The sequence below is a fragment of the Pan paniscus genome, chromosome X (assembly GCF_029289425.2).
Source record: "Pan paniscus chromosome X, NHGRI_mPanPan1-v2.0_pri, whole genome shotgun sequence".
Classification (NCBI taxonomy): Eukaryota; Metazoa; Chordata; class Mammalia; order Primates; family Hominidae; genus Pan; species Pan paniscus.
The window spans coordinates 153577387-153603391 of NC_073272.2; the positions used below are offsets into that span (position 1 = coordinate 153577387).

Below are 26005 nucleotides of genomic sequence, written 5' to 3' on the forward strand. Positions count from 1 at the left end.
GCCCAGGGTAGTGTCGGTCTCACTGCTGAGGGAGGCTCTAGAAAGCCCGGTGAGCACTGTCTAGAAAGATCTGGGGCGGAGGCCTGACTATCCCTGTGGGAGGCAATGTTCCACTCGGCCTTGTGAGGCCTGCCCAGCCCTGGTTGCTGCGGTCTGCCATGAAGCGGGGACCCCCAGGAGCCAGGCCCAGCCCCAGATTCCAGGAGCCACAGCATTCTCTGGCCCTGCGTGCCTGGCAGGGCTGCTGGGGCTATCCCAGCCTAGTGCCAGGCCTGTTCCCCAGCCAGTGCGGGCTGATTTGATCTGCTGCCCATCTGGGCAACGCCTGGGCCCACCCATCTCCTCTGCTCCCAGCCGCGAGGCTCCTTGGCACCTCCAGCCTCCCGCTCTGCCCTCACCCTCAACCCAGAGACTGTTCTCTTGTGGCTCCGGCCTCGGCCCTGTCTGTCTGCAGGTGGCACTCAGGCTGCAGGGAGGAGTGAAGATGGAGGAGGGGGGCTGCGGGCCAGGTCAGGAACTCCAGGGTCTGCCTGGGTCTCCCTAGCTTTGTGCCCTGGAGCTGATGCGCCCGTGACACCCGGCCTCGCCGCCGCACACGCCCTCACGGTGCAGCTGCTGCTGGGGCTGATGCCTTGGCTCTGCTCCCGAGCATCTCTTGCCTTCCCTCCTCCTTGCCCAGCCCCCGAGGAGGCTGTGGAGGGCCATTTATCCACAAGAGCTCTGGCCTCTCCCAGATCAAAGGAAGCAGATGGGCCTCAGCTGTCTGCTCTTCCCCTGTCTGCCAGGCCTTGTTAAATATTTAAAATGTCAAGGCCCCTGGGAACCTGCCCGATTCTGCCATGGAGCTCAGGAGCTCTTGCGTGCCTGTGGAGGCAGGGGCACGGAGAAGGGCAGGTGCACAGGTGGGTGGCTTGGCCTCTGACGGGCTTCCAAGCACCTGGGTCCCCAAGGCCACAGTGCAGGGAGCCGGCCAGGCCTGGATCTGCTGCCCACAGAATGAGCAGCAGAGGACCGGCCCCTCCCCTCTTCAACCCTCAAGGTCCTCGGGCTTGAGCTGTCGGGCTTGAGCTGTCTGGGTGCCAGGAGTGGGTGACTCGCTCCCCGCATCCCCTAGCCCGGCCGTGCACCCGGACCCTGGTGCTCAGACCTGCCTGCCCCTCAGTCCTCCTCAGACACAAGGGCCTGAGCCACGGGGGCAGCTGGCTTTGTTGTGCCCCAAGCCCCATGCCAATCCCCTGACAAGGTGGGCAGACATGGGGCTGCCCAGGAGGCAGGCACTCCCCCGTGGGGCAGGTGCTTTATGGCGCATAGTGCATTGCAGGAAGGGGACTTTATCTTCTGGCGGTACACTCATCAATCCACTGCCCTCCCTGCCTTGGGAGCACTCCAAGAGGATTCCAGAACCCATCCTGGAAACCGCGCTGCTGTTGTCAGGAAACCTGGGTCTCAGGCTGAACTCAGAGGTGGGTTCGCCCGGGAACCTGGCCCCGCCCAGTCCCCCTCTGGGCTCCACAGGCAGTTCTGGAAAGGAGGGGGCGGATTCGCTGGGAGCCGACACGAGATGCTCCTAATCCAATTCCGATGGCATCTGGCCTCTGCTCCGGGCAGGCCGCCCATCTGTGTCCATGCCAACCGGCCAGCCCCTGACCCCATGCCCTGGACCTGGACTGCCCTCGGGCCTGCTGGGGAAGCATGTGCTCAGAGCCAGAGGGGCCGCAGCTGTGTTCCTCCTCCCCGTCAATGGGTGCTGCAGCGGGGCAGCCGTCGGGATCCCGAGCCCACAGGAAGGCTACAGCTGCGAGGGCAGGTCAAGGCCAAGGGAGAGGCTGGCGAGGGCGAGGGAGCTCCTGGGGAATGGGCCAGGGGTCCCGGCTGCTCTCAGGGACAAACTGGGCATGTGAGGAGGGGCAGGCAGGAGAGAGACTCGCATGGAGGCTCCAGGCTAAGGGCAGTGGAGACCCCAGGTGTCTGGGGAGCCCTCCCCTGCTCCTCTCCCTCCGCAGAAGCCCCACGGTTAGCACGTGCTTCTTCTTAAGTCACTTGGGGGGTCTTGTACTCCCTAGTACTGTCCCCACCTGGCTTAGCTCCTGTAATTCCAGGAGACAGTCCCAGTCCAGAGCGAGGTGCACACCCCTCAGTTGGGTCCCTGGTCCCCAGCCCCCTCCCCACCACCCAGGAGCTGAGGTCGTGCGTTAACCCCAGGCTCCCGATTGGGGCAGGCTCGGGCCTCAGCAAGAGGCCTTTGGCTCCTGAAGAAACCTGAGCCAGGGGCAGAGAGGCACGGACAGCTGCGGCTCTTCTGGGTGGGGAGGACGCCATGTGGCCATCGCCTAGCTGGGGTGAATGAGCCACGGTTGTGCGGGCGGCAGCTTCTGTTCCACTGCGGCCAGGGCTACCCCTGCCCCTCCTCAGAAGCCCCAAGGTTAGCATGCGCCTGTTCTCCGGTCATCTGGAGGGTCTTGTGTGCCTTCCCAGACCCACTGTGAGTGCCCCATGGGCTGGGGCTGGGCTCTCTGGTCATCCCGTCCCTGCAGCAGATGGCAGGCGTGAGCCCAGCTGCCCAGGGCTGGGAGCTGCAAGCTGCTGTCTGTCCACCAGGTGTCAGTGTGGGTCTGGTCACGGCCGCGACAGCACTGGGCGCCGGGTGAGCGCCCGGGAGGGCTCCTCGGGATCAGCCGGGGCTGAGAATCCTGGGGCCAAGGGTGGGGCCAGAGGAGGGTGTCATCCCACATGCCTGCCCCGGTAGAAGGTGGCTGAGTGGGTGTCCAGGCCCGGATGCCAGTCACGCACGTAAGCTTCCAGTACCTTCAGGCCAAGGAAGACTGAGAAGTGAGCGTCCTCAAGGATGACAAGTGACAGAATTGGATAGGGACAGGTGGCTCTGATTGTGACGGCAAAGCCAATTTGGGGGCTTCTGAGTGGCTTTGGGTGTCATTCAAGTCGCCATGTAGACAAGCTGTGAGCCCTGGCTGAGGGATCAAAGTTGGTGCTGGAGTTGCATTAGAACCAAGGCGGCTGGGTCCTGAGGGCCCTGTGATCACCGGGTCCTGTCGGGCAGCGTAGGTTCTGTCCTGACCTGGGCCACAGGCCAGAGCTCTGACTCATGGTGACAGGGCCCTCTCCACCTCCGGCCTCAGTGGCCTTGTCTGCACCCTGCAGAGAGCAGCTGATGAGCAGCCCAGGGTGGGCAGTGTCTCCCCGACCCCTGCGAGGCCATGCAGCCCAGAAAAGGCTTGAAGACTTCCCAGTCCCCTCCCTCAGCACGGTGACTCCAGTTTGGCTTCTCCCCGCCTGTTCCCCACCAGGAACCCACTCCCATTCCCGTGCCTCTCTCTCTCCTCGCGTGACACCGTTCTTCTTCTTTGGGTCTCTGGACCCAAGAACTTGCATCTCCCATTAGCTCTCATGCTCCCTCCCCACTGCTTCTTCCCCGAGAAACTTCTGGAAAGTAAGCCTCCGCTCCCTGTTGCCAGCAGCCACAGGCACCCTGGAGACTCCTGATCCCTCGGCACTGGCCGTGCTCATGCCCCCATCCCTCGGGCCCTGCCCACCCTCTTTGCAGGCTGTCCCTGCCCCCACAGGTTGGGCTGTGTGACACTGCCAGTCTTTGGGACCGGCTGGCCCCATCTTACAGAGCTGGGGAGGGGGGTGTTGGTGACAAGCCTGCTCAGGGAATTCATAGGCTGGGAGCTAGAGAGGTGTTTCCTGACAGGCACAGAGCCCTGGCCTAGTCTTTGGCATCTGGTGCCATCCCAGCCTCCCCTGATTGGTGGCCCTCCCCATGTCTCCACTAAAGTCCCCTGGACACTCGCTCTCCTCCCCAGGGGACCATTGGCTGTACTCTTCTGTCCTGTCTCCTAGCAACCCTTGTTGACCTGGACATACCCTGCTGGGTCCCCTCTGCGCCCCCTTGTTGGGTCCTGTCCCCTGCCTTCCAGTGCCCCCTCAGCGGTAGTGTGGAGGTGGCCAGGAAAGCACAGGGACCTGGGACCCGCTGGAGTCCAGGAGCCTCCTGGCCTGTTTTGTCATCTGTGTGTCAGGAGGAGGATGGCTAGGGACTCCCCATGACAGCAGCCAGAGAGCCACGTGCTCACTCCCACGTGCACGCCCCCAGCAGTCTGCAGAAAGGCTCCTGTCTAGAGGGAGAGCCAGGCACTGGCCAGACGGCCCCAGAGGGCTGCTGCCACCCCAGGAGCAGTCAGTCAGGGCCACATAGGAGGCCTGGGACACACAAGGCCGACCCGTCCCATCCCATCCTCCCCTTCTGTGCTTCCGGGGCACCATGCAGGCCTGGCGGACAACACCAATGACCTGGAGAAGCGCAGGCAGATCTACGGGCAGAACTTCATCCCCCCAAAGCAACCCAAGACCTTCCTGCAGCTGGTGTGGGAGGCCCTGCAGGACGTGACCCTCATCATCCTGGAGGTGGCTGCCATCGTCTCTCTGGGCCTCTCGTTCTATGCGCCGCCAGGAGAGGAGAGTGAAGGTAAGGCCCGGGGGCCTGGGCTGGAAGGAGGAAGAGGCATGGGGCTTGAGATGAGGGACGGTCACAGGATGGTGATGTCTCCTCCACTGCTTCCCTTCTGTCCTCCGCACAGCCTGTGGGAATGTGTCGGGAGGCGCAGAAGATGAGGGCGAGGCCGAAGCTGGCTGGATCGAGGGGGCTGCCATCCTGCTGTCCGTCATCTGTGTGGTGCTGGTCACGGCCTTCAATGACTGGAGCAAGGAGAAGCAGTTCCGAGGCCTGCAGAGCCGAATTGAGCAGGAGCAGAAGTTCACGGTCATCCGGAACGGGCAGCTCCTCCAGGTCCCCGTGGCTGCGCTGGTGGTGGGGGACATTGCCCAGGTCAAGTACGGTGAGTGCCCTGGTCTTCACCCACCCTGTCAAGGAAGCTCGGCTCCTGCTTCTGGGGAGGGTGAGCCAGAGGAGACCCCCAGCACAGGTTCTCCCCGGTGGCCTGGGTGTCGTCACCTGCAGGAGGCGGGAGGTGGCGGGGGTGGGGGAGGTGGGGGAACACGGGGCAGGGCAGAGTGGTAGAGTTTCAGACACAGCAGGCCCCCGAAGAATCAACTGTCCCCACAGCCTCCACGGCGGGCTTTCCCCCTACAAAGGATGCAAATGTCCTCGTTCCCCAGAAGGAGGAGGGCTCCTGAGTCCCTTTCCCAGGCGGCCCATGGCACCTGACAGGACCTCCCCTGGGGCAGCCGGGAGGAGGCGGTGGGGAGAAAGGCCTCTGCTTCCCGGTGCTCTAGGCGACCTGCTGCCAGCCGACGGCGTGCTCATCCAGGCCAATGACCTCAAGATCGACGAGAGCTCCCTGACGGGCGAGTCTGACCACGTGCGCAAGTCAGCTGACAAAGATCCCATGCTGCTCTCAGGTGAGGGCCACCCTCCCGGCCAGCCTGGCACCAAGGGGCGTCAGCAGCCGTGTGGCCCAGCATCCTGTCCAGGCTGCCTGCTGGGCTCAGCCTCCACCTCCACCAGGGCCTTCCAGCATAACCTTCAGGTTGGGAATCTGAAGACTCCGCCCGTCTTGAGGCCTGATGGTGGCAGCTCCAGCTACAGGGCGAGGAAGCTGGCCTTCCAGGCCCAGGAGAGTGCTTTGTGTCCTGAATGGGAAGCCCCAAGCGGAGAGGCTTGCAGGGGCCAGCACAGCGCTGTGCTTCTCCCAATCCAGACCCTCGACAATATCCAGTGGGGGTAGTGTTCCCTTTCCAGAAGGTTTCAGCATAGTCCGGTGTTTATCCCAGTTGGAAACGTAGTGTGAAATGGGACAGGAAGGCTGGAGGCCCTAGGTGGGCCCTGTGGGCCTCGGGGTCTCCTCCAAGCCAGGGAGGAGGCTTCAGTCTAGTTTTAAGGTGGACACCGCGTCCCTGCTTCCGGGAGACCCTGGGAGACAGGTTGTGGGCGCTGAATGTGTCTCCCACTGGGTGATACAAATTCCTGTCTCAGTCTCTGTGTTGCTGTTCCAGGCACTCATGTCATGGAAGGTTCTGGAAGAATGGTGGTGACCGCCGTTGGCGTGAATTCCCAGACAGGCATCATCTTCACGCTGCTTGGAGCTGGCGGAGAGGAGGAAGAGAAGAAAGATAAGAAAGGTAGCGCAGCAGTGCCGCCAGTCCCTGGTGCTGGTGGCAGCTCCTTCCACGCTGCCCATTCTTTCTTTGCGGGCCGGTGCCATTGGGGGCTCAGGGAGAGCCAGCCCAAGTGGGTGGGAGGCCGGGCCCTCTCTTTTGATTCTCCGTGGAGACTCCTCTTCTGAGGATATCCCCCCTGAGAGCCGGCAGGCCAAGGGCCCCTCCAGTGCCGTGGACGGGGAGTTTCCCTGAGACCACCATCCCCAAAGGCTCCGGGATCCCATACCTACCTGGACAGGAATGGCGTTAGAGGGACAGGAGCTACGGGGAGCCTCATGCTTACCCTCAGGGCCCGTGCCCAGTAAGGTGCCGAGGATCCCAGGCCAGCGTGGGAGGCAGCCAGGGAGGTGGGGGTCAGAGGTCAGAGGAGGCTGCGACAGGTGAGGGCCGGGCAGCCCACCTGTGGGTGGTGGCCCTGCCCTGGGGCTTACAAAGCTAGGCAAGCCCGAGCCAGGAGGGCCCATTCCTCGTCCTGTGGCTGGAGCTGCCACCATCAGGCCCTGCAGCGGGCGGAGTCCTCAGACCTTCTAACCTGAGTACTATTCAGGGAGGCCCTGATGGACAAGATCGAATGGCTGCCACAGCCCCTTCTGGCTGGGAAGCCTTGCTCTGGCCTGGACTTGCCTTCTGGCCTCGCCTTCTGGCCTCTCCTGCAGCCAAAACATGGTAGGGAGCCGCACCCGCATGGGAAAGCTCTGCTTCCTGCCAGTGACCTCCAGCCAGGGCCCTGGGGCCAGTGCACGGGATGTGGGGGCGTGGGGGCGTGGGGCGGGCAGTCAGGGCCCGGGGAAAAGGTCAGCCCTGAGCCCAAAGCTCCCTGGAGGCAGCAAAGGAGTAGCTGGATGACCCTCTGTGGCCTAGAAGCTTCGACGAGCCCTGCCTTCTGGCAGCCTGGGCCTGTGTCTCCCTGCACCGGCTCTTCTTTGTGGCACCAAGTCCTGTAGGGCTCAGTGCAGTGTCTCACCCCAGTGAGTGCCCTGGGGGTGCGCAGGCAGATGGGCGGCCCTGGGCCTCGTCTGGGCTGGGCTGGAGTCCCTAGGCCTCTGTCCTGGGAAGCCCAGCTGCCCCTGCCTGGGCTGCCTCCTCATGCCTTGCACACAATGGCCCTCTCCCATCGTCCACGGGAACCCACGCTCCTCTGGAGTCTCCAGCCGCCCTTCTCAGGCTGCTCACCTTCTCTGTACCTTAAATGAGTGTGTCCTTCCTAACTGTTCCAGGCCTCTCCTTTTTTTTTTAAATTGACAAGACCATTCAGCCCCTCCCAGGCCCCACCTGGCCCTCCTCTCCAGCACCCTCAGGCTGTCCTACTTAGGAGTCAGAGCTAGAGGGCTTCCTGGAGGAAGAGAACCCTGAGGGGGCCCTGGAGGGAGAGCAGCAGCTGGCCAGCTGGGGAGAGGGTACCAGCAAGACCAGGGGGCTCCCTGCTCGCCCTCCCCGTCTCTCCCACCCCATCCCCATTGTTTGGCGCAGCCTGCCTGGTACACGCTTAGGATACTTGCCTTCTACCTGCACCCAACCACCTATTTCTTGTCTCTTGACCTTGACTCCTATGCACCTTTCTCCAAGTGTGCTTCTCCTCCTCACCTTCCCCCCACTCCTGTCTCTTCCGGCGGGGCCCAGCCCTCCTCTTCCAGCAATGCTCATCCCAGACTTCCCCCTGCCTCCCTCCTCCAGAGGCCTCCCAGGGCCTGTGTGCAGGCTGGGTCCAGAGTCCATGCTTCCTTCGGGCCCCCACGGCCCCAAGGCTCTGCCATCTCCCCTGCTGTGCTGTGCGGTCATCGCACTGCCATCTTGTGTCCATGGGGGTCTCCCCTCCCTGCAAGAAGGGCCCTCTGTGCCCACAGGAACCCTGGGCGGAGAGGGCCTGATCAATGCCCCACCCCTGGCTGAGTAGGGTGGGGGGGGCCCTCCCTGCTCCCTGGGGACCCCGGATCCCAACCCCAACTGCCTGGGAGTGCAGATGTGGCCCCCAGGAAGCTCCTCTAACTGCAGCTCTCAGAAGGGGTGACTGTGCCCACCACCTGAGCCCCTGGATAGGGCCACTTGGGGCCCAGCCTGGCCTTGCAGGGCTGCTGTGTGCCGGGGCTCAGGCTGGCACTCCTGCGCTGTAGCCCTGGGTTGACCAATGACCTAAAAGCGCCCCGCAGAGTCCTAGCGTCTCATTCCTTTGTCCCTTTAAAACACACACTGGGACCAGGCACAGTGGCTCATGCCTGTAATCCCAACACTTTGAGAGGTCAAGGCGGGTGAATCACTTGAGGTCAGGAGTTGGAGAACAGCCTGGCCAACATGGTGAAACCCCGTCTCTATTAAAAGTACAAAAATTAACTGGGCGTGGTGGTGTACGCCTGTAGTCCCAGCTACTTGGGAGGCTGAGGCAGGAGGATCGCTTAAACCTGGGAGGTGGAGGTTGCAGTGCTCAAACACACACACACTGAGCTAACTGCTGGACGTGACTGCAGGGAAAACCAATCCCTAGGCAAGGGCAGCTGGGTGCTGTCTGCCTGGCTTCCAGGGGTTAGGAGCCATCTAAGTGAACCCCTTGAGCTGGTTTGCAGGGAGCAGACATCCCGACTTGGGGAGGTTCCAGCTTCCGGGAACCTCCCACTGCCAGCCATGTGTGACCCAGGGCCCTTCCAAGGCTGGCTTTAGGGGTTCACTGTAGGGCTGAGCTTAAGGCCGAAGGGGAGCCCTGGGCAGAGGTCTGGCTCAGGAATGCCAGTGTTCATGGTGACCGTGTGCTGGGAGGTGGTGACGGGGTGAGCCTGGAGAGGACGGGGCATGAAGAAGGCCACCAGCAATCAGGCCCCTCCTCCCCACCCCCTCTGCCACGCGGCCCCCAGGCTGGTGTCCTCAAGCCTTCGTGTCTGTCATCCCTCTTCCATTGTAGGCAAGCAGCAGGATGGGGCCATGGAGAGTAGCCAGACCAAAGGTAACGGGCGCCGCTGCTTGGGCACAACAAGCTTGGAGCCCTGGGGGTGGGGCTGGTGGAGGGCACAGTGTTGGGGGAGGGTCACCTGCCTCGGTGGCAGGAGCAACACTTGGAGACCAGGTGAGTGGGCTGGCTGCACAGTCCCGTCCCAGTGTAGAGGGAGGAGAGAGCACACCCCTGGGGCTGCTCAGGGCATCCTGGCCACAGACACTGCTGGCAGCTCAGCCCAGCCACCTAGAGGAGACCTTAGCCCAGCATGGGCGTAAGGATCACCTGTGAGTGGGCGCCCTGAGTCCACTCTGGCCAGATGAGAAAACTGAGGCCCAGAAGGGCTGACTCACCTGAAGCTCTGGGTCCCAGTCAGTGTGTTTCCCAGGCCAGCTTCCTTTCAGCCAAGCCTGTGGACCTGGGAGACAGAGTGGTCGGCTGAGGGCCAGAGGCCCGGCTCTCCTCTCAGCCCCGGACAGCTGGCAGGTGCCGACACCCTGGGGCCAGCATGAGCCTGGCTGTGAGACGCAGGAAGCAGGAGAAGGGGTGGGAGGAGCGAGGAGGAGGCCAGCCGTGGCCCACGGAGGACAGGAGATGTCGGCCAATGCAGCAGCCAGCTCTAGGTGCTGGAGTCCATGGGGAACAAGGCAGGTCCTGACCCTCAGGAAGGTCACAGGCAGAGATGACCCAGGCAACGCCCTGTGCGGAGCTGGGTTTGGGAGGGCAGTGGGGGGACAGCCCGATGGCTGTAGCCCTGGGTTAAGGAGGTGGCAGCAGGTGGGGCACAAAGCTGGAGGGGCCCAGCTGGGTGGGGCAATTGTGTCCTGACGCCACTGGGAAGAGGAGCCGTGGCGAATGGCCTCGGGCTGGCAGGTGAGGAGGAGCAGGAGGAGGCAGAGGTGATGGCGGTAGTGCCAAGAGCCCCAGTGGATCGGGGACCAGAGTAGTGAGGGAGAAAGACGAGTCTGCTCTCCCCAGGTCGCTGCGTCGGTCCCGGGGCAGAAGAGGGAGGTGGGGTGGCCAGGATTACTCTGGGTCGTGGAGTGGGTGCGGCCAGAGCTTGGCAGGGAGGGAGATGAGGAAGTGACAGAAGCAGAGGAGTGGGGAGAGGAGGGAGCCGGAGTGGGGGACGCACCACCACCATGTCGAGGGCAGCAAGGATGAGGAGCACAGGACCCACCAGGGAAGAAGGGAGAGGAGCCGTCTGCTCCAGGGGAGAGGCAGGGAGAGTGCTGGAGGGACAGATGGAGCCCGAACAGGCGCAGGGCTGGCTGGTGGGAGGAGAGTGCATGGGGCTTCTGGGCCTCCCTAAGGGAGGTAGGAGGTGGCTCGGACACCAGTAAGCAGATGAGTCAGCTCAGGGTTCTGGAAGATTCCTCGGGCCACAGGCCTCTGCTCTCAGGTATTATTTGGGGCATTCCAGGACCAGTCACCCTGTCTGTGTGCCCAAAAGCCTTGTGCTGTGTCTGTCCTCCCTTCTCCCGAGAGAACCATCTCTGTCCCACCTAGAACAGTGCTGGAGCCACCCCACCCACCCCAAGAGGGCCTGGGCTTAGGAGGCGAGAGAAGGGAAGCTGATAGACTTGGAAATAGGAGAGCTCCACTGAATCCCGTCTCCTCTCTATGGTGTGGCATGTCTTTCCCCACGAAAGCCCCTTATAACGCCTTCTCCCCAGCCAGGCACTGACCTTGGCCATGGGGTTCCTCTGTGTGCAGCTAAGAAGCAGGATGGTGCAGTGGCCATGGAGATGCAGCCCCTGAAGAGCGCGGAGGGTGGGGAGATGGAGGAGCGGGAGAAGAAGAAAGCCAACGCACCCAAGAAGGAGAAGTCTGTCCTTCAGGGGAAGCTCACAAAGCTAGCCGTGCAGATCGGGAAAGCAGGTAGGGACAGCAGGAGGTGGTGGGCCCAGGCCATTGACTGGGCGTGGAGGATGCTGGGCTCCTGGAGATGAGCCCAGGCTGTGTAGAGCAGGTGGGAAGGGATGTGGCAGGTGATGTGTGGGCCAGGCAGGCAAGGGCACAGGCCAGGCCGGCAGTGGCCATCAGGGCCTGGCGCAGCCCTTCCCTAGTGAGCAGAAGTCCCAAACCCTCGACGAAGGCCCGGGTCACACACTGAGCCACTGCCCATGAGGTGCCCCTACCCAAGGCTCCAGGCTCTGCCCCTGGCACACTCAAAAGGCAGCTGGGGGCATGCAGGGCTGGTACCCCAACTTCTGGGGTGCAGTGGGGGATTGATGCTTGCTAGTCCTCCCCAGCGGTGCTTCTCCTGCCATCAGACCACAAAGTCCACTCCCCAACCCCAGCAGCACTCCAGAAGAGGCCACACAGAGCCCCCTTGCAAACAGGCCCCAGCTCACCTGCTGAGCCAAACCTGGGCTGTTTATCCTGAAACGCAAGGCAAATCTACAAGGCCTTCACAAATGCCTCCGAGAGCGCGTCCATACCTCTTCTTCCCTCTTCCTGTCCCCCTCCTTCCCTCACCCGTGGCAACCCCTTTCGTCTCCTCCCCGCTCTGTGGCAGGGCTGGTGATGTCTGCCATCACCGTCATCATCCTGGTCCTCTACTTTGTGATTGAGACGTTTGTCGTGGAAGGCCGGACATGGCTGGCAGAGTGCACGCCGGTCTATGTACAATACTTCGTGAAGTTCTTCATCATTGGTGTCACTGTGCTGGTCGTGGCTGTCCCAGAGGGCCTGCCTCTTGCTGTCACCATCTCCTTAGCTTACTCTGTCAAGGTAATCATAAAACTTACAGTTGATACTGTTTACAGACTCGGAAACTGGGGTAAGAAGTCATTGGGTGCCTTGGTGGCAGTATAAACTGGGGACGTTTGGGATAGCTCAAGGGAGGAGAGGAGGTGCCGAGCAGGGACCCAGGGGGCAGCTTTGCTGATCTGTCAGCTCAGGTCCCTGGGCATGAGATGGGCCAGAAAGCAGGCAGGCGGTGAGGTACCCAGGGGTTCAGCATCTGCACAATGTGGGCAGTAGGACGGAGGGGCTGGGAGGCAGCGGGGAAGCGGAGAATCAGCAGAGGGCCCGGGACACTGGGAGGCAGTGGGAGGAGGTGGGGGGAGCCAGGTGTGGGGTGGTGGGGTGGTGGGGTGGGAGAGCTGCAGGGCTGGTGGGTAACTGAGAGGGGGCTCGGGCAGGGGAGGTCCTGGGTGCGCATCCCGCCCCCACCATTGGATGAGGTTGCTGATGCCTTACAGCCTCGCTATTGGCTCAGGGCTGACCAGGTGCCCAGTGGGCTTAGTGCCACACGTGGAGCTAGCTGAGCAGAACAGAGTCGCGCGATGTTTGTGTTGACATCTCTCACTCCTCCACCCCAACAAGCACCTGGGCCAAATGCCCACACCCTCGCCCTTTGCAGAAAATGATGAAAGACAACAACCTGGTGCGCCACCTGGATGCCTGCGAGACCATGGGCAACGCCACAGCCATCTGCTCCGACAAGACGGGCACGCTCACCACCAACCGTATGACCGTGGTCCAGTCCTACCTAGGGGACACCCACTACAAAGAGATTCCGGCCCCCAGCGCCCTGACCCCTAAGATCCTCGACCTCCTGGTCCATGCCATCTCCATCAACAGTGCCTATACCACCAAAATACTAGTGAGCTGGGGCAGGAGCGGGCGGGCAGGGCCGGGGGCAGGAGCAGGGGAGGGGCCTGGCCAGGGTGCCAGGTGAGCTGTTGCAAGGTGCTCATTAGGCCCCCCCTTGAGAACTTTTGCCCATCCCTGGCCTCACAGGTGGCTCTGGCTGGGAAACTGCCGGTAGCTAAGGCAGACCTTCCTCTGCTCCCTGCCGCCCACACCCTAACAATGTGGTGACCACGAGGGGGCAGAGCTGGGGCTCCAGGGGCAGCATGGAGGGTGGTCTCAGGCCCCCAGTGCCTGCTAGCCCTCGTCATCTTGCAGCCTCCTGAGAAGGAAGGCGCCCTCCCACGCCAGGTGGGCAATAAGACGGAGTGCGCCCTGCTGGGCTTCGTCTTGGACCTGAAGCGGGACTTCCAGCCCGTGCGCGAGCAGATCCCAGAAGACAAGCTTTACAAAGTGTACACCTTCAACTCGGTCCGCAAGTCCATGAGCACAGTCATCCGCATGCCCGACGGTGGCTTCCGCCTCTTCAGCAAGGGGGCCTCAGAGATCCTGTTGAAAAAGTGAGTGAGCAGCAGGGAGGCGCTGGGGTATGCACGGAGTTTCTGATTCTATTGTTGTGGTAAAAGAGGCCGAACGTAAAATTCACCATTTCAACCACTTTACAGTGTACAGTTGAATGGCATTAAGCACATTCACAATATCATGCAACCGTCACCACTACCCAGTTCCAAAACACCTCCATCAACCCGGAAAGAAACCCCAGGCCCATGAGCAGCCCTCCCCACGCCCCTCCCCAGCCCCATGTGCTTCCTGTCTGTATGGATTTGCCTGTCTGGACATTTCCTATCAAGGGACTCATACACTGTGTGGCCTTTTGTGTCTGGCTTCTTTCCTTAGTGTAAAGTTTTTCAGTTTCCCCCAGATATTAGACCTTCCTTTCTTTTTTTGTTTTGTTTTGTTTTGTTTTTTCCCTCAAGCCATCCTCCTACGTCAGTGTCCCCCGTAGCTGGGATTACATGTGCATGCCACCACGCCCAGCGAATTTTCGAATTTTTTGTAGAGCTGGGGTCTCGTCATGTTGCCCAGGGTGGTCTTGAAGTCTTGGGCTCAAGCGATCCACCCACCCGGCCTCCCTAAGTGCTAGGATTACAGGAATGAGCCACTGCCACCAGCCCGAACTTCCATTCTTTCTAAGGCTGAGTAATATCCATTGTATGCTAAAGAGCATTGTGTTGGTCCATCCATCCCTTCATCTGTCTACCAGCACGTCTACCAGCACGTGAGTCGTTTCCACCCTTTGGCTGTCATGAGTCACTCACGCTGCTGTGAATATTCACGTACAGGTTTTTGTTTGAGCCCATGTTTTCAACTCTCTTGCGTGGACATGTAGGAGAGGAATGGCTGGGTCGTGGTGTCCACGAAACTGTTTTCCACAGGGGCAGCACCGTTTCACATTCCCACCAGCGACATAGGAGGGTTCCACCTTCTCCCCATCTTCAACAGCACTTATTTTCTGGTGTGACAATGCTGACGGGGGCCATCCTTGTGGGTGTGAGGCAAAATCTCCTGGTGGCTTTGATCTGTGTTTCCTTGATGACTAACAATGCTGAGCCTCTTTTGCTGTGCTGACTGGCCATTTGCCTGTCTTCCTTGGGGAAATGTCTGTCCTAGCCCTTTGCTCATTGCTGAGCTGGGTTGTTTGTCTTTTTATCGTTGGGCTGTAACATTCTTTCTGTATTCTGGATCCTAGATCCTTATCAGCTATGCGATGTCTACACATTCTGTCCCATTCTGTGGCCTGTCTTCACTCTCTTGATAGTGTCCTTAGGTGCACAAATGTTTTAAATCGTGATGACGTCCAGTCGATCTATTTTCTTGTTGTTGCTTAGAGATGATGAAAATTTGCTTAGAGATGATGAAAATTTTCTGGAATTGGAGACTGGTGATGGTCGTGCAGCTCTGTGACTATACTAAAAACCATTGAATTATCTACTTTAAATGGGTGGACTGTGTGGTGCGTGAATTATATCCCAATAAAGCTATTAGAACCAAGTGAGGGAGAGTGCACAGCGTCACCTCCAAATGCCCTGGCTTCCCCACTCCCACTCAGCCTTCCCGGACTCCACACCCTTGGCCTTGGCGTCTCTGTCCACAACTCACCTGGCTCCTCATGACTGCCGTCCCAGGGCCCTCAGGGCAAGGTCCTCTGCAGGACGCCCAGGGCTCCCCAAAGGCCCAGGCCCACGCTCCTTCCTGTGTTCAGCGGACTGGACCACCAAGTGCACCCTGCCTGGCCGCCCCACCCACAGCGCTCTCCCAGAACTCTGCCAGGTGCAGCGCTCACCGCCAGGGCCAGGACCACCTCCTCCCTGGAGCCATCCCTGCTGGTGTGGGGGCTCAGCCCTCTTTCTGTGCTTCTTTTTTGGTGGGCACTGAGGGACACTGAGGCACTGCGGACAAAAGGCCCAGCCCAGCTTCACTCTGCTGGCTGTGCATAAATGAGCAAGTTACTCCCCCTTACTCCCATGCCTCAGTTTCCCTGGTGGCATGGAGATCACAGAATACTTATCTCTGGGGAGGGGTGTGAGGGTTCCGTGGGTGAATCCACATCCGTAGGAGGCCCTCAGTCCACACAGCTTCTGTTATGATCATTTCCTTCGTCACCAGCCTCCCGTGCAGTGGCAGCACCTGGCACTCACAGCCCCACTGGCTTCTTCCACCATGCCCGCCTCTGTGACCCTCGGCTCCTTTGCTCCCTCCTCTCCCCACCTGAATCCTCCCAAGTCCTGTCCCTTTTGAGAAGCTCCTGGAGTCACGAGCGCTCTACTGAGGCTGTGGCTGCCTGGACGTGGTTATAGCGATTGTCCACAGACTTCAGTTTTTGCCCATGTTCCACCCCCTTGCCCCATGAAGTCTGTGGTGGAGCTGCCATGAGCCACATGCTCCTGCCTCCCTCCCGGTCTCTCAGCCTGCAGCAGTGCATGAGTGTCCTGGTGCCTTCAAGCAACAGAAATGGATTCTCCCCCAGTTCTGGAGGCCGGAAGTCCAAAAGCAGGGCGTGGGCAGGGCCGAAGCGCCTCCAAAGCATCGCAGAGAGGATGCATCCTGCATCCTCCAGCTTCTGGTGGCGGCTGCCAGTCCTCGCATTCCTCAGCTTGCAGCTGACCCTCTCTAATCTCTGCCTGTTGTCACACGCCCTTCTCCCTGTGTGTCTGTGTTCTCACACGGGGCACTCCTCTCTGATAAGGACCCCAGTCCTTGACTAAGCCCCCCATCCAGTGTGACCAGCGCTGTTTCTTGTTGTTCTCTCCCCACCTCCACCTCATGTCTGCCCACCCCCTGCCTAGGTGCACCAACATCTTGAACAGCAATGGCGAACTCCGGGGCTTTCGGCCTCGGGACCGGGACGACATGGTGAGGAAGATCATCGAGCCGATGGCTTGCGATGGCCTCCGCACCATCTGCATCGCCTACCGGGACTTCTCTGCAGGCCAGGAGCCCGACTGGGACAACGAGAATGAGGTCGTGGGTGACCTCACCTGCATAGCTGTCGTGGGCATTGAGGACCCTGTGCGGCCCGAGGTAGCCACCACCTTCTCTGTGAGCTGCCCTGGTAACTGTGCCCTCTGCCCGAGCTTGTCCGGACTGCTAGGGGCGGCCTTCCTTCACACACAGCTGCTGCGGTCCCTCCGTAGTACACTTGAGCCCCGTCCTGGGTGCTCTCACCCTGACACCCGCACAAAGGCTCTGTCCTGCCTGCTGGAAAGCCCTTCCTGCTTGACCTATGGGCCCAGCTCAGGCTCCACCTTCTACCAGGTGAGAAGGTGGCAGTGGCAGAGAGACCGTCGACATTTGGGATCTGATCCACCCAGGACCGATGGACTGGAGGTGGTGCTGAAGCCTGAGGGGACACAGGTTTGGGGCACAGGGTGGGCGTTTATTGGTTGAGGGTTTGGCTGGGGCTACTCTATGGTCAGGATGTCCTGTGGCGAGCTCACAGCAAAGGTCCTGGTGGGAAAGGGAGCCCAGAAGCATATCCCCATATGGACGATGCCACCAGGGGAGTCCAGATGAGGGGACCTCGAGGGCCGTGTGGCAGATGCCATGGCCTTGACACTGGGAAGTCACTTTGTTGTTGAAAGATCCCAGACCCTGGAGAGTGTGGAGGATGGCCGGCCCCGGAGGGAGAGTGCAAGGCATGGGGTGCCCCTCTGTCTCCCCAGGGCCTCTGCATGGCACCCACCTGTGTCACAAGCAGGGCCACCGTGACCCTGACAACTTGTCTTTGCAGGAGCCACCCTGGGGGTGCAGGTGCAACCTGGGAGGAGAAGCTTCTGGGCTCTCCTTCGGGAGACAGGCATTCATTTATTGGATCACGTAGCAAAAACACTCAATTCAAAGACAGTGCGTCTAAACGCCAGCCATGGCTCATGTCAACAGAGCAGCCCTGTGCCCCGAGGAGAACATGGTCACTGCGCCCAGAGAGGGAGCACCTCGAGCCTGCCCTGGGAGAAAATGGGTGGTAGCGGAGGACAGGGGACAGAAGTCCAGTGAGGGAAATGGGCCCCGCAAAGGCGGGCAGCGGCATGAGTCCCGGGCCCCACTGAGCCTGGGAGAGCAGAAGGAGAGGGTGCTGGTGAGGCGAAGCAAGGCCACACTTGGGGACAGGAGCCATCGAGTCCCTCTGTTGGACCAGGGAGCAACTGAAGCACAGAGCAGAGGAAGGAATCTTGCCAGAGGGGCCCGGGGAATAGGGACAGCTCCTTTCCAGCTTAAGAGTGGCTGAGAGAGAGTCCAAGTGGTAGACCACAGTGACAGGGCCAGGCTGCGGAGGCTGGGCAGACCCCCACAAAGACTGGCCAGCCTGGTGGTGGCTGAGGAGGACGCACAGAAGGCCCAGCGAAGTCCTGGGTGCCGGCAACAGGCAGTAGGACACAAGGGCCTCACTGAAACCTGCCAGGGTGCTTGGAGATGCGGCACAGCTGCAGCCAGAGGAGGGCCCGTGAGGCTGGGCCCTGGGGAGCCATAGGAAGCCTGTGGCTGGGGTGGTATTGATGCTGGAGCTGGGCCGGCCGGGGGCACTGGCAACTTCTCCAGACACCTGGCTGGCTGCTGTGCTGTGGGGCCTTGGGGAGAAGGCAGGGAGCAGGGCTGAGCAGGCGAGGAAGGACAGCCTGGCCTGGCCCTTTGGGGCCATGGGGAAGGAACTGGGCTGCACACACTGGGCCTGAGGAGGGAGGAGGCCTGGGTTCGCAGCTGCTGGTTTTCAGGCTCGTCACGGCCACTTGGTGGCAGCAGAGGGGTGGCTTCCAGACTTTTCAGGGACAGGCATTCGCTGGCTCAAAGGAGAATTGTCTTCTTGTGGCTCGTGATCTTGTTATCCAGCACCCCAAGATCCTCAGAGAGTACGAAGTGTCCCCGAGGCTGGCAGTGAGGCCACTTAGTGGTATATGCTGCAGGAACCATTGGATCACCCTGTCACAGCTTAGAGTGGGGCCCCCAGCTGTCTCCCTGGCAAAGATCACAGCCCCCCTGCCCATGGCCTCAGGGGGCGCCAGGATTCAGGGACTCCCAGGTCAATGTCCTCCCCTGGTGTCTCCCGGCTGCCCTACCCCTGGCTCCCACTCCTGCGTGTCTACTCCCCCCCGCCGCAGGCTCCCTAGGCCTGGGGGCTCGGCCACACCTAGGCTTCTACACTTACCCGACGGTGCTCACAAGCCCCACTGCCTAGGCTTGACCTCCTCATTCAGGTTCCCAAACTCTGAACCTGGCTCCTCTTCTCCTCTCCCCCTGCCCGTCCACCTCAGTGGCATCAGCTGCCTGACCCTGTCTCTCTGTCCCCGAGCCTGAAGAGCCACATACCTCTTCATTTGGGAACTGTCTTCCCTGTCCCCCCACCACTGGGACAATGCCACCACCTCCCGGCCAGTCTCCTGGCTTCCCGCTCTCAACCCCTTGCAGGCTGTTCGCTTTCCACTCAGCACTGGGGAACCTCTTTCTCTTTCTCCAGAATCTAATATGATGGAGGTGGTCCCCAACTTTTAACAATTTTGTAACTTGGTGCAAAGGTGATGCACATTCAGCAGAAACTTTACTTCGAGTCCCATGCAACCACTCTGCTTTTCCCTTTCAGTGCAGGATTCAATGAGTTACATGAGATAGTCAGCACTGTATTCCACAATAGGCTTTGTGTTCAATGCTTTTGCCCAACTGTAGGCTAACATAAGTGTTCTGAGCACGTGAATTGGATGGCTTTACTGTCACCTCTGCTGGACCTTGGGCCACCTGCAGATCTGATGGAGGAAGGGGTACTGCCTCAACCCAAAATACGTCTTGCCTCGATGGCCCCACCCACCTCTCTTGTCTCTTCTAGGTCCCTGAAGCTATCCGAAAATGCCAGCGTGCTGGCATCACAGTCCGCATGGTGACTGGGGACAACATCAACACGGCCCGGGCCATCGCAGCCAAATGTGGCATCATCCAGCCCGGGGAGGACTTCCTGTGCCTAGAAGGGAAGGAGTTCAACCGGCGGATCCGCAATGAGAAAGGCGAGGTAGCACCCGGCTGTCTGCCACCCCAGACCCCCCTTCTCCTCACCCCAGCCCCCTGCGTGCCCGCCTTAGCTCTGCAGCGTCCTTGTGCTTCCCCTCCCCAGATAGAACAGGAGCGGCTGGACAAGGTGTGGCCCAAGCTGAGGGTGCTGGCCCGGTCGTCTCCCACCGACAAGCACACACTGGTCAAAGGTAGCCGAGCTCCCACACCCCTTTCCTGGGGTGGCCAGCCCGAGGTTGTCTGCTTCCTGACACCAAAAGCCAGGTTCCCAAACAGGTCCCCAGGGCCTGCCTAGGAAGCTGGGTCCATTTGTCCCATTAGCCCAGAGCAGCAGGGCAGGGGCCCATGAGGGAACCAGGGTTCGGGGAGGGCTAGTGACTCACTCCAAGTCACACAGTGAGTCTCTAGAAGCAGTGGGTCTAGAGCCAGGGACCCAGGATTGTGTCCCCAGGCCCTAACCAGATCCCTATCCTCCCACCCTGGCCCTGTCACTCAGTGAGATTTGCTTACTTATTTGGGGATAGGAGATGATCCAGGTGACGGGGAGCACAGATAATTGGGACAGTCAGGACGGGGTAATCCCAAAGGGTTTTCACAGCCAACCTACCCCCATAGCTCCCTGGGCAGGGCTACACAGGGTTGTGGTGACAGATGGCCCCAGCCCTGCCCTGCCCTGATCTGTCTTCCAGGGATTATCGACAGCACCACTGGTGAGCAGCGGCAGGTGGTGGCTGTGACGGGGGATGGCACCAACGATGGGCCGGCCCTCAAGAAGGCGGACGTGGGCTTCGCCATGGTAAGCCACCTGGTGCCCGCCCAGCTCACCACGGCAGATGGGGCCTGCATCTGTCCCATGGACATTAGCTTTGTACCAGGAAGTGGGAGCCAGTGTTGGGGCAGGTTACAGAGTGCCTGAAGGTTCTTTCTTTCACATCCTGGCCACTTGGGCCTGCGTGGGCTCTGCCAGTCGGGGGACATGTGGTTAAAGGCATCTGCTGTGATGCCCAAGGTGACAGTGGGCCCCAGACATACTGTGGAGAGGAAGGGGAATGGGGGGTGGGAGCTCATCACTGATGGCATTGCCCACCCCCTGTCCTCTCTAAATGGACTCTCAGCCCCAGATGAGGTGAGCAGAGTCCCCAGATATGCTCTTCCTCTGCACTTCCTTCCTGTTGCTCACCCACTGAGCAGGGTAGCCCTGCAGACGCCACCCACATGGCTGGTTGCGGCCCCTCAGTGGCCCCACAGCCACTGAACGCAGCAACCTGGTGAGCCCCTCTCCCTGCCCTACCGAAAAGGAGTGTCACCCAGGGAACCCAGCCCAGTCCTTCCCAGCACCCGTAGCCCAGAAGGGAGCTCCAGCCCAAGCTTCGAGAGGTGGCAGCTCTCACAGGGCCAGGCTTGGGGCAGAGGAGAGGACTGCGCAGCTTGGCACAGCTGCAGCTGCGCCTCCATGGGACAGGGACTCCTCTGCAAAGAGCCGCCCCGCCCAGGGTGTCCCCATGCAGGACTTCCCAGGGCTCCTTAGCCAGCAAGCCTCTCTGGAGTGCTAAGAACAGACCACGCTGCTTGGTGGCCACGTGGAGGCAGCTGGGCTTTATGTGTAAAGCTGTGTTGATGCCATGTCATCAGCACCCTCTGTGTTTATGAGCAAAGCCCCCCCCCACCGTGACATGTGACAACTTACTGTTTGTAGTACAAGAATGTGTTGCATAAAAAAAAACAACAAAAAACAGTGCTGTTCTTGGCTTTGGGAGGCGGGGTGGGATGTTATTCAGAAGGGGAGAGCAGGGAGCCAGCCCAGGCGGGCCAGGTGATCAAGGGGGGCTGGGGAAGGGGCCCCCACAAACACTCTGTGTGAGTGTGTGTGTCACCCCCCCAGGGCATCGCAGGGACCGACGTGGCCAAGGAGGCCTCCGACATCATCTTGACCGATGACAACTTCACCAGCATCGTCAAGGCAGTCATGTGGGGCCGTAACGTCTATGACAGCATCTCCAAGTTCCTGCAGTTTCAACTGACGGTCAATGTGGTGGCTGTGATCGTGGCCTTCACAGGTGCCTGCATTACTCAGGTGGGTACTGGGGGCTGCCATGCCCCAGCTAGGACACCTGGGCTCAGGCCTGAGGGCCAGATTGTGAGAGTGAGGGTTTTGTTTTCTTTGCTGCAGATTATTTTAATTGAGATCAAATTCATATGCCAAAAATTCACCATTTTCAAGTACATAATTCAGCACTCAAATTTGTAGGACATTCACCATGTTGTGCAACCATTGGCTCTATCTAGTTCCAGAAGATTGTCATCATCTTAAAAAGAAACCCTGTGCTCTTGAGCAGTCATTTCCCCATTTCTCCCCCAAACATCCCAGCCCCCGGCAACCACTCACAGGCTTCCTGGGTCTATGGATTTGCCTGTTCCGGACATTTCATTCCTATGGGATCAAATAATATGTGGCCTCTTGTGTCTGGCATCTCGCTTAGCACCGTGTTTTCAGGCTCACACACACCGTAGCATAGGGCAGGACTTTCTGCCTTTTCATGGCCTCATAACACTCCACGGCACAGACTGCCACATTATGTATGTCTGTCCTGATGGACACATGGCTCGTTCCCACTTTTTGGCTCTTGTGAATGGTGCTGCCAGGAGCATCTGTGTATGAGTTTCTGCGTGGGCTATGCGTCCCATGGGAACCCTTTCTCAATAGTCCCATTTTCCCCATTGGTGAGTGTCCAGATTTTCTTCGCCCCCCCCCTTAGAAAGGGGGTGCAAATAAATAACTGTTGCTGACAGGGATTTAAATTGCCTGCTGATCAACTTGGTCTTTTCAAAACAATTTTTTAAATTGAGATAAAAATCACATAACAAACTTCAACAGAACCATTTTAACCTTTTGAAAGTACATAACCCCGAGGTTTATATCCCTCCACTGTCTATTCCCAGAACATTCTCATCACCCCAAAAGGACACCCAGACCCCGTGAGCAGTCACTCTCTACTCCCCAAACCCCAGCCCCTGGCACCCACTCATCTGCTTTCTCTCTCTATGGATTTGTCAGTTCTGGAAGTTTCCTATGAATGGAATCAGACAGTACGTGGCCTTGTGTGTCTGGCTTCTGTGAGGCTGATTTTTAACCAACAACTCAGAGGAGCTGAGAAGGAAGGTCCAGTTCAGAGTTTCTGCCTCCTCCTGCCCCTGAGGTGCAGGAGACAAGGAGAGCAGCCCTCACTCTGTTGCCCCAAATGGCAGACCCCATCGTCGGGCTGTTTTGTGGTCTGGGGTTTTTCACCTCCTGCGAGGGATTTGGAGCACACCTGCTGCCAGGTGAGAGAAGGGAGGCGGGCACGTGACAGCCCAAAGAAAACGCCCCGCTAGCGTAAAGGCGATGTAGGGATGGAGATGTCTGTTTTCATGGGCATGAAATCCTGGTGATGTGGACCCCATGAGGAGCCCCCAGGAGCTACTGGGTTTCCACCCCCAACCTTCCCGGGCAGGCGGCCCATGGAAAGGTGACTGCCTCCTCTCCATAGGACTCTCCTCTCAAAGCCGTGCAGATGTTGTGGGTGAACTTGATCATGGACACGTTTGCCTCTCTGGCCCTGGCGACGGAGCCACCCACAGAGTCGCTGCTGCTGCGGAAGCCGTACGGCCGCGACAAGCCCCTCATCTCCCGCACCATGATGAAGAACATTCTGGGCCACGCCGTGTACCAGCTCGCCATCATCTTCACCCTGCTGTTTGTCGGTAGGCTGGCCAGGGGCACCCGGGAGGACTTCGGGACACTGCTGCCACCACCTCGGGCTCAGATTCTGTCTGGTGTGTCTCCACCTGTGTCTCCGCACCCAGTACGGGGTGGGACGCTGCACTTCCTGACTGGACAGCACACAGGGGAAGGAGCAGATGGGCCAGGCTAGCAACCCTGCAGCCAGGCCTGCTGGTGGCCTACAGCTCTTTCGCAAGCCTCTCCTCCCAGGCCCCTGAGCAGCTGAGAAACAGTTCATGTCTTGACATCCTGCCCACGGCTGTGTAGCTGTGTAGAGTAGGCAGCTTCTACCTAGCCCCAGAGTGGCCACGGTAACCCTAGGAACAGAACAGCCCACATTTACCCTGTGAAGATTGCTCCTGTGGAGTGACTGGGGTGCCGTGCTGGAAGCTGTGAGGTGGGTGGGGGGTGACCGCAGAGAGAGGAAGAGGAGGAGGGCGTCCGAGGAAAGCCAGCCTTAAGAACTTCCCTTCTTAATCTCTTCCTTCCTGCCCTCAGGCTCGGGGTCTGGCCCCTGGCCCAGAGGGGTCTCAGGACTCTGGTTGGTTGAGCCTGGGGTGGGTGTGGCTGCCTTGGGCCTTGGCCGTGAGCTGGAAGTGGCCATCCCCTGGGACAAGGGACCCATCTCGGGAGCTACACACCGCAGTCTCGCTCCTGAGTAATGCGTCATGCGCTGAGATGACTGTGCCTGAGTGGGGAATGTTGCTTTCCAGGGGAGCTCTTCTTCGACATCGACAGCGGGAGGAATGCGCCCCTGCACTCGCCACCCTCAGAGCACTACACCATCATCTTCAACACGTTCGTCATGATGCAGCTCTTTAACGAGATCAACGCCCGCAAGATCCACGGCGAGAGGAACGTGTTCGACGGCATCTTCAGCAACCCCATCTTCTGCACCATCGTTTTGGGCACTTTCGGGATTCAGGTAGGAGGGGCGGCTCCACTCTTGGCCTCTGCCACTTGCAAAAAGTGGAGGTGGTGGGCTTCAAGACCCCTGGTCCACCCCTAGTACTGGCCTCCCCACCTCCACTCCCAGAAGGAGCCCCACCCCACCTGGCTTTCCTGTAGCCCCCGTCCTCTCTGCATGTCAGAGAGGGCCTTCTTCATCTTCCAAACATTGCTGGCCTTGCCCTGGGTGAGCGCGCTGGCTTCCAGAGGGTTTCGTGAGCCTTCATCGGAACGAAGTTTTCTCACAGATGCTGGAAGGAGTCCTCCCTGGCTCCCTCTAGGTCTGCCATTCCCATTTCTAGCACTTAATTCCTTGGCATGAGGCTGCCATAACTCCAGAAGTTTCTTTTGGAGATGCCCTCTGTGCCCAGTGCTGACACACTAACCTCTGCTTCCCACAGTGCTGTGGACAGGCTGGTCAGCCCCACTGTCTAGGAGGGGCTAACTGTTCTAAAATATAGTGTATTTGTAGAAAAATTGAGGTATAGTAAGGCCAAAAGGTCAAGAGACAGTTGCCACTGAAAGACAGTTTATGACTCACAGACCCCAAGAAGAGGACACATGCCACACCATAGGGGCCCACATGGGAGAGTGCCAGGCAGGAGGTGGGGTGTGAGAGCTGTGGACAAGAGCCTTTGCTGTGGTTCCCTCGGGGAGGAGCGGGTGAGGCAGGGCTGGTAGGCTCAGGACTGGCTAGGTTGCGTCATTGTAGCGGTTCCAGGGCATACGGGTGCTCCCTGGCTGTCTGGTACCTGGTCCTGGGTAATGAGCGCAAGGGGATAGTGGCCCGGAATGTGACAGTCCAACAGAGGACGGGGTTAGTTTGCATTTGGACAGCTTGCCCCTGCAAATTGGATGCCTCCCGAGGAGGCAGGAGGCCAAGACAAGGTGACCCCGGCAGGTTCTAGGGTCCTCCAGAATGAGGCATGTCCAGCGTGCCCGCAGGGTGGGTGTCACAGCCTCCGTCTTGCTGAAAATAGGAGCATGGTCAGTGGAGGTGGGCCCCACTCCGAGGCTGGAGTCAGTAGGTGCCTGGCACCCAGGGGCGCTGGGGGCCATGCACTGCTCTGTCATCGCGCCCCCGGCCTTGTGGTCCTCTCGCAAGGAGCAGCCCGTGCAACTGGGGGAACCAACCAGGGTGGCTGGGCCTTCAAGGGGTTGGAGGACAAGGGTGGCTCAGGAGCCGCGGCTGGACCTGCCTCTCTCCCACTTGCCCTTCGCAGATTGTCATCGTCCAGTTCGGCGGGAAGCCCTTCAGCTGCTCCCCACTATCCACAGAACAGTGGCTCTGGTGCCTGTTTGTTGGTGTTGGGGAGCTGGTCTGGGGACAGGTGAGTGACAGCCCTGCCCCTCATTTCAGACTGCCCTGCAGACAGCTTCTGTGATGGGCCCACTTGCCCTAACCCTGCTTCAGAGCCTTGGGGTCCTCACCCTAGGAAGCACACTGAGGGCTCAGGCCTGTGACACACCAGGACCCAGGGACAGGCCACAAGGGAAGGTGTCAGCAAAAGAATGCAAAGGAACATGGCTGGGATGTGACAGGGCCCAGGAAAACTGCCCACAGCTCCCCTTTCTATGATAAGAGCCAAAAATTGCCCCTTCCAATTGGGTGGGTAGCTTGGGAAATCCCCACATATTTTAAATCAATCAAACAGCACCCTGATCAATAATCCATGGGGCGAAAAGAAAGTCTCCAGAGAAATTAGGAAATATTTTGACCTGATGGAAAGGACAGAGAGTCCCACATCCAGCTCTGTGGGCTGCAGCTGAAGCCGCACACTGGGAGGTTTCTAGGACCCCACAATTAGATCAGGAAGAAACAGCCTGGGTATTTAGGATCCGCTTATCTCTGTCTTCATCAGCTCCGACTGCCATAGCAAAATACCATAGACTGGGAGGCTTAGACAACAGACACTTACTTTCTCGAAGTCCCGGAGGCTGGATATCCAAGGCCAGGGAGCCAGCGGGGCCAGTTCCTGGTGAGGGCTCCTTCCTGGCTTGCAGACAGCCGCCTCCTCACTCTGTGCTCACATGGTGGACAGAGGGAGCAAGGTCTCTGGTGTTTCCTCTCCTAGGAGCATTAATCC

At 59.7% G+C, this 26005-nt stretch overlaps 1 protein-coding gene across 12 annotated transcripts in view; it reads left to right on the top strand.

Moving 5' to 3' along the window:
• ATP2B3 (ATPase plasma membrane Ca2+ transporting 3) overlaps window positions 1-26005 on the top strand; it is a 65314-nt gene that overhangs the window by 19368 nt on the left and 19941 nt on the right. For 5 of the 12 annotated variants that reach the window (XM_057301215.1, XM_055106899.2, XM_055106898.2 and 2 more), the window contains exons 3-19: window positions 4289-4486; window positions 4599-4856; window positions 5254-5379; window positions 5974-6099; window positions 9029-9070; window positions 10775-10939; window positions 11580-11794; window positions 12429-12671; window positions 12977-13218; window positions 16006-16240; window positions 19032-19211; window positions 19314-19401; window positions 19900-20006; window positions 21093-21284; window positions 22738-22951; window positions 23684-23895; window positions 25142-25249. In XM_057301215.1, coding sequence (XP_057157198.1) covers window positions 4289-4486; window positions 4599-4856; window positions 5254-5379; window positions 5974-6099; window positions 9029-9070; window positions 10775-10939; window positions 11580-11794; window positions 12429-12671; window positions 12977-13218; window positions 16006-16240; window positions 19032-19211; window positions 19314-19401; window positions 19900-20006; window positions 21093-21284; window positions 22738-22951; window positions 23684-23895; window positions 25142-25249 — 2951 coding nt within the window. Of the gene's footprint in view, window positions 1-4288; window positions 4487-4598; window positions 4857-5253; window positions 5380-5973; window positions 6100-9028; window positions 9071-10738; window positions 10940-11579; window positions 11795-12428; window positions 12672-12976; window positions 13219-16005; window positions 16241-19031; window positions 19212-19313; window positions 19402-19899; window positions 20007-21092; window positions 21285-22737; window positions 22952-23683; window positions 23896-25141; window positions 25250-26005 lie in introns of all 12 variants that reach the window. The other 7 variants (XM_034950381.3, XM_034950377.3, XM_034950387.2 and 4 more) reach the window with 2 other exon arrangements.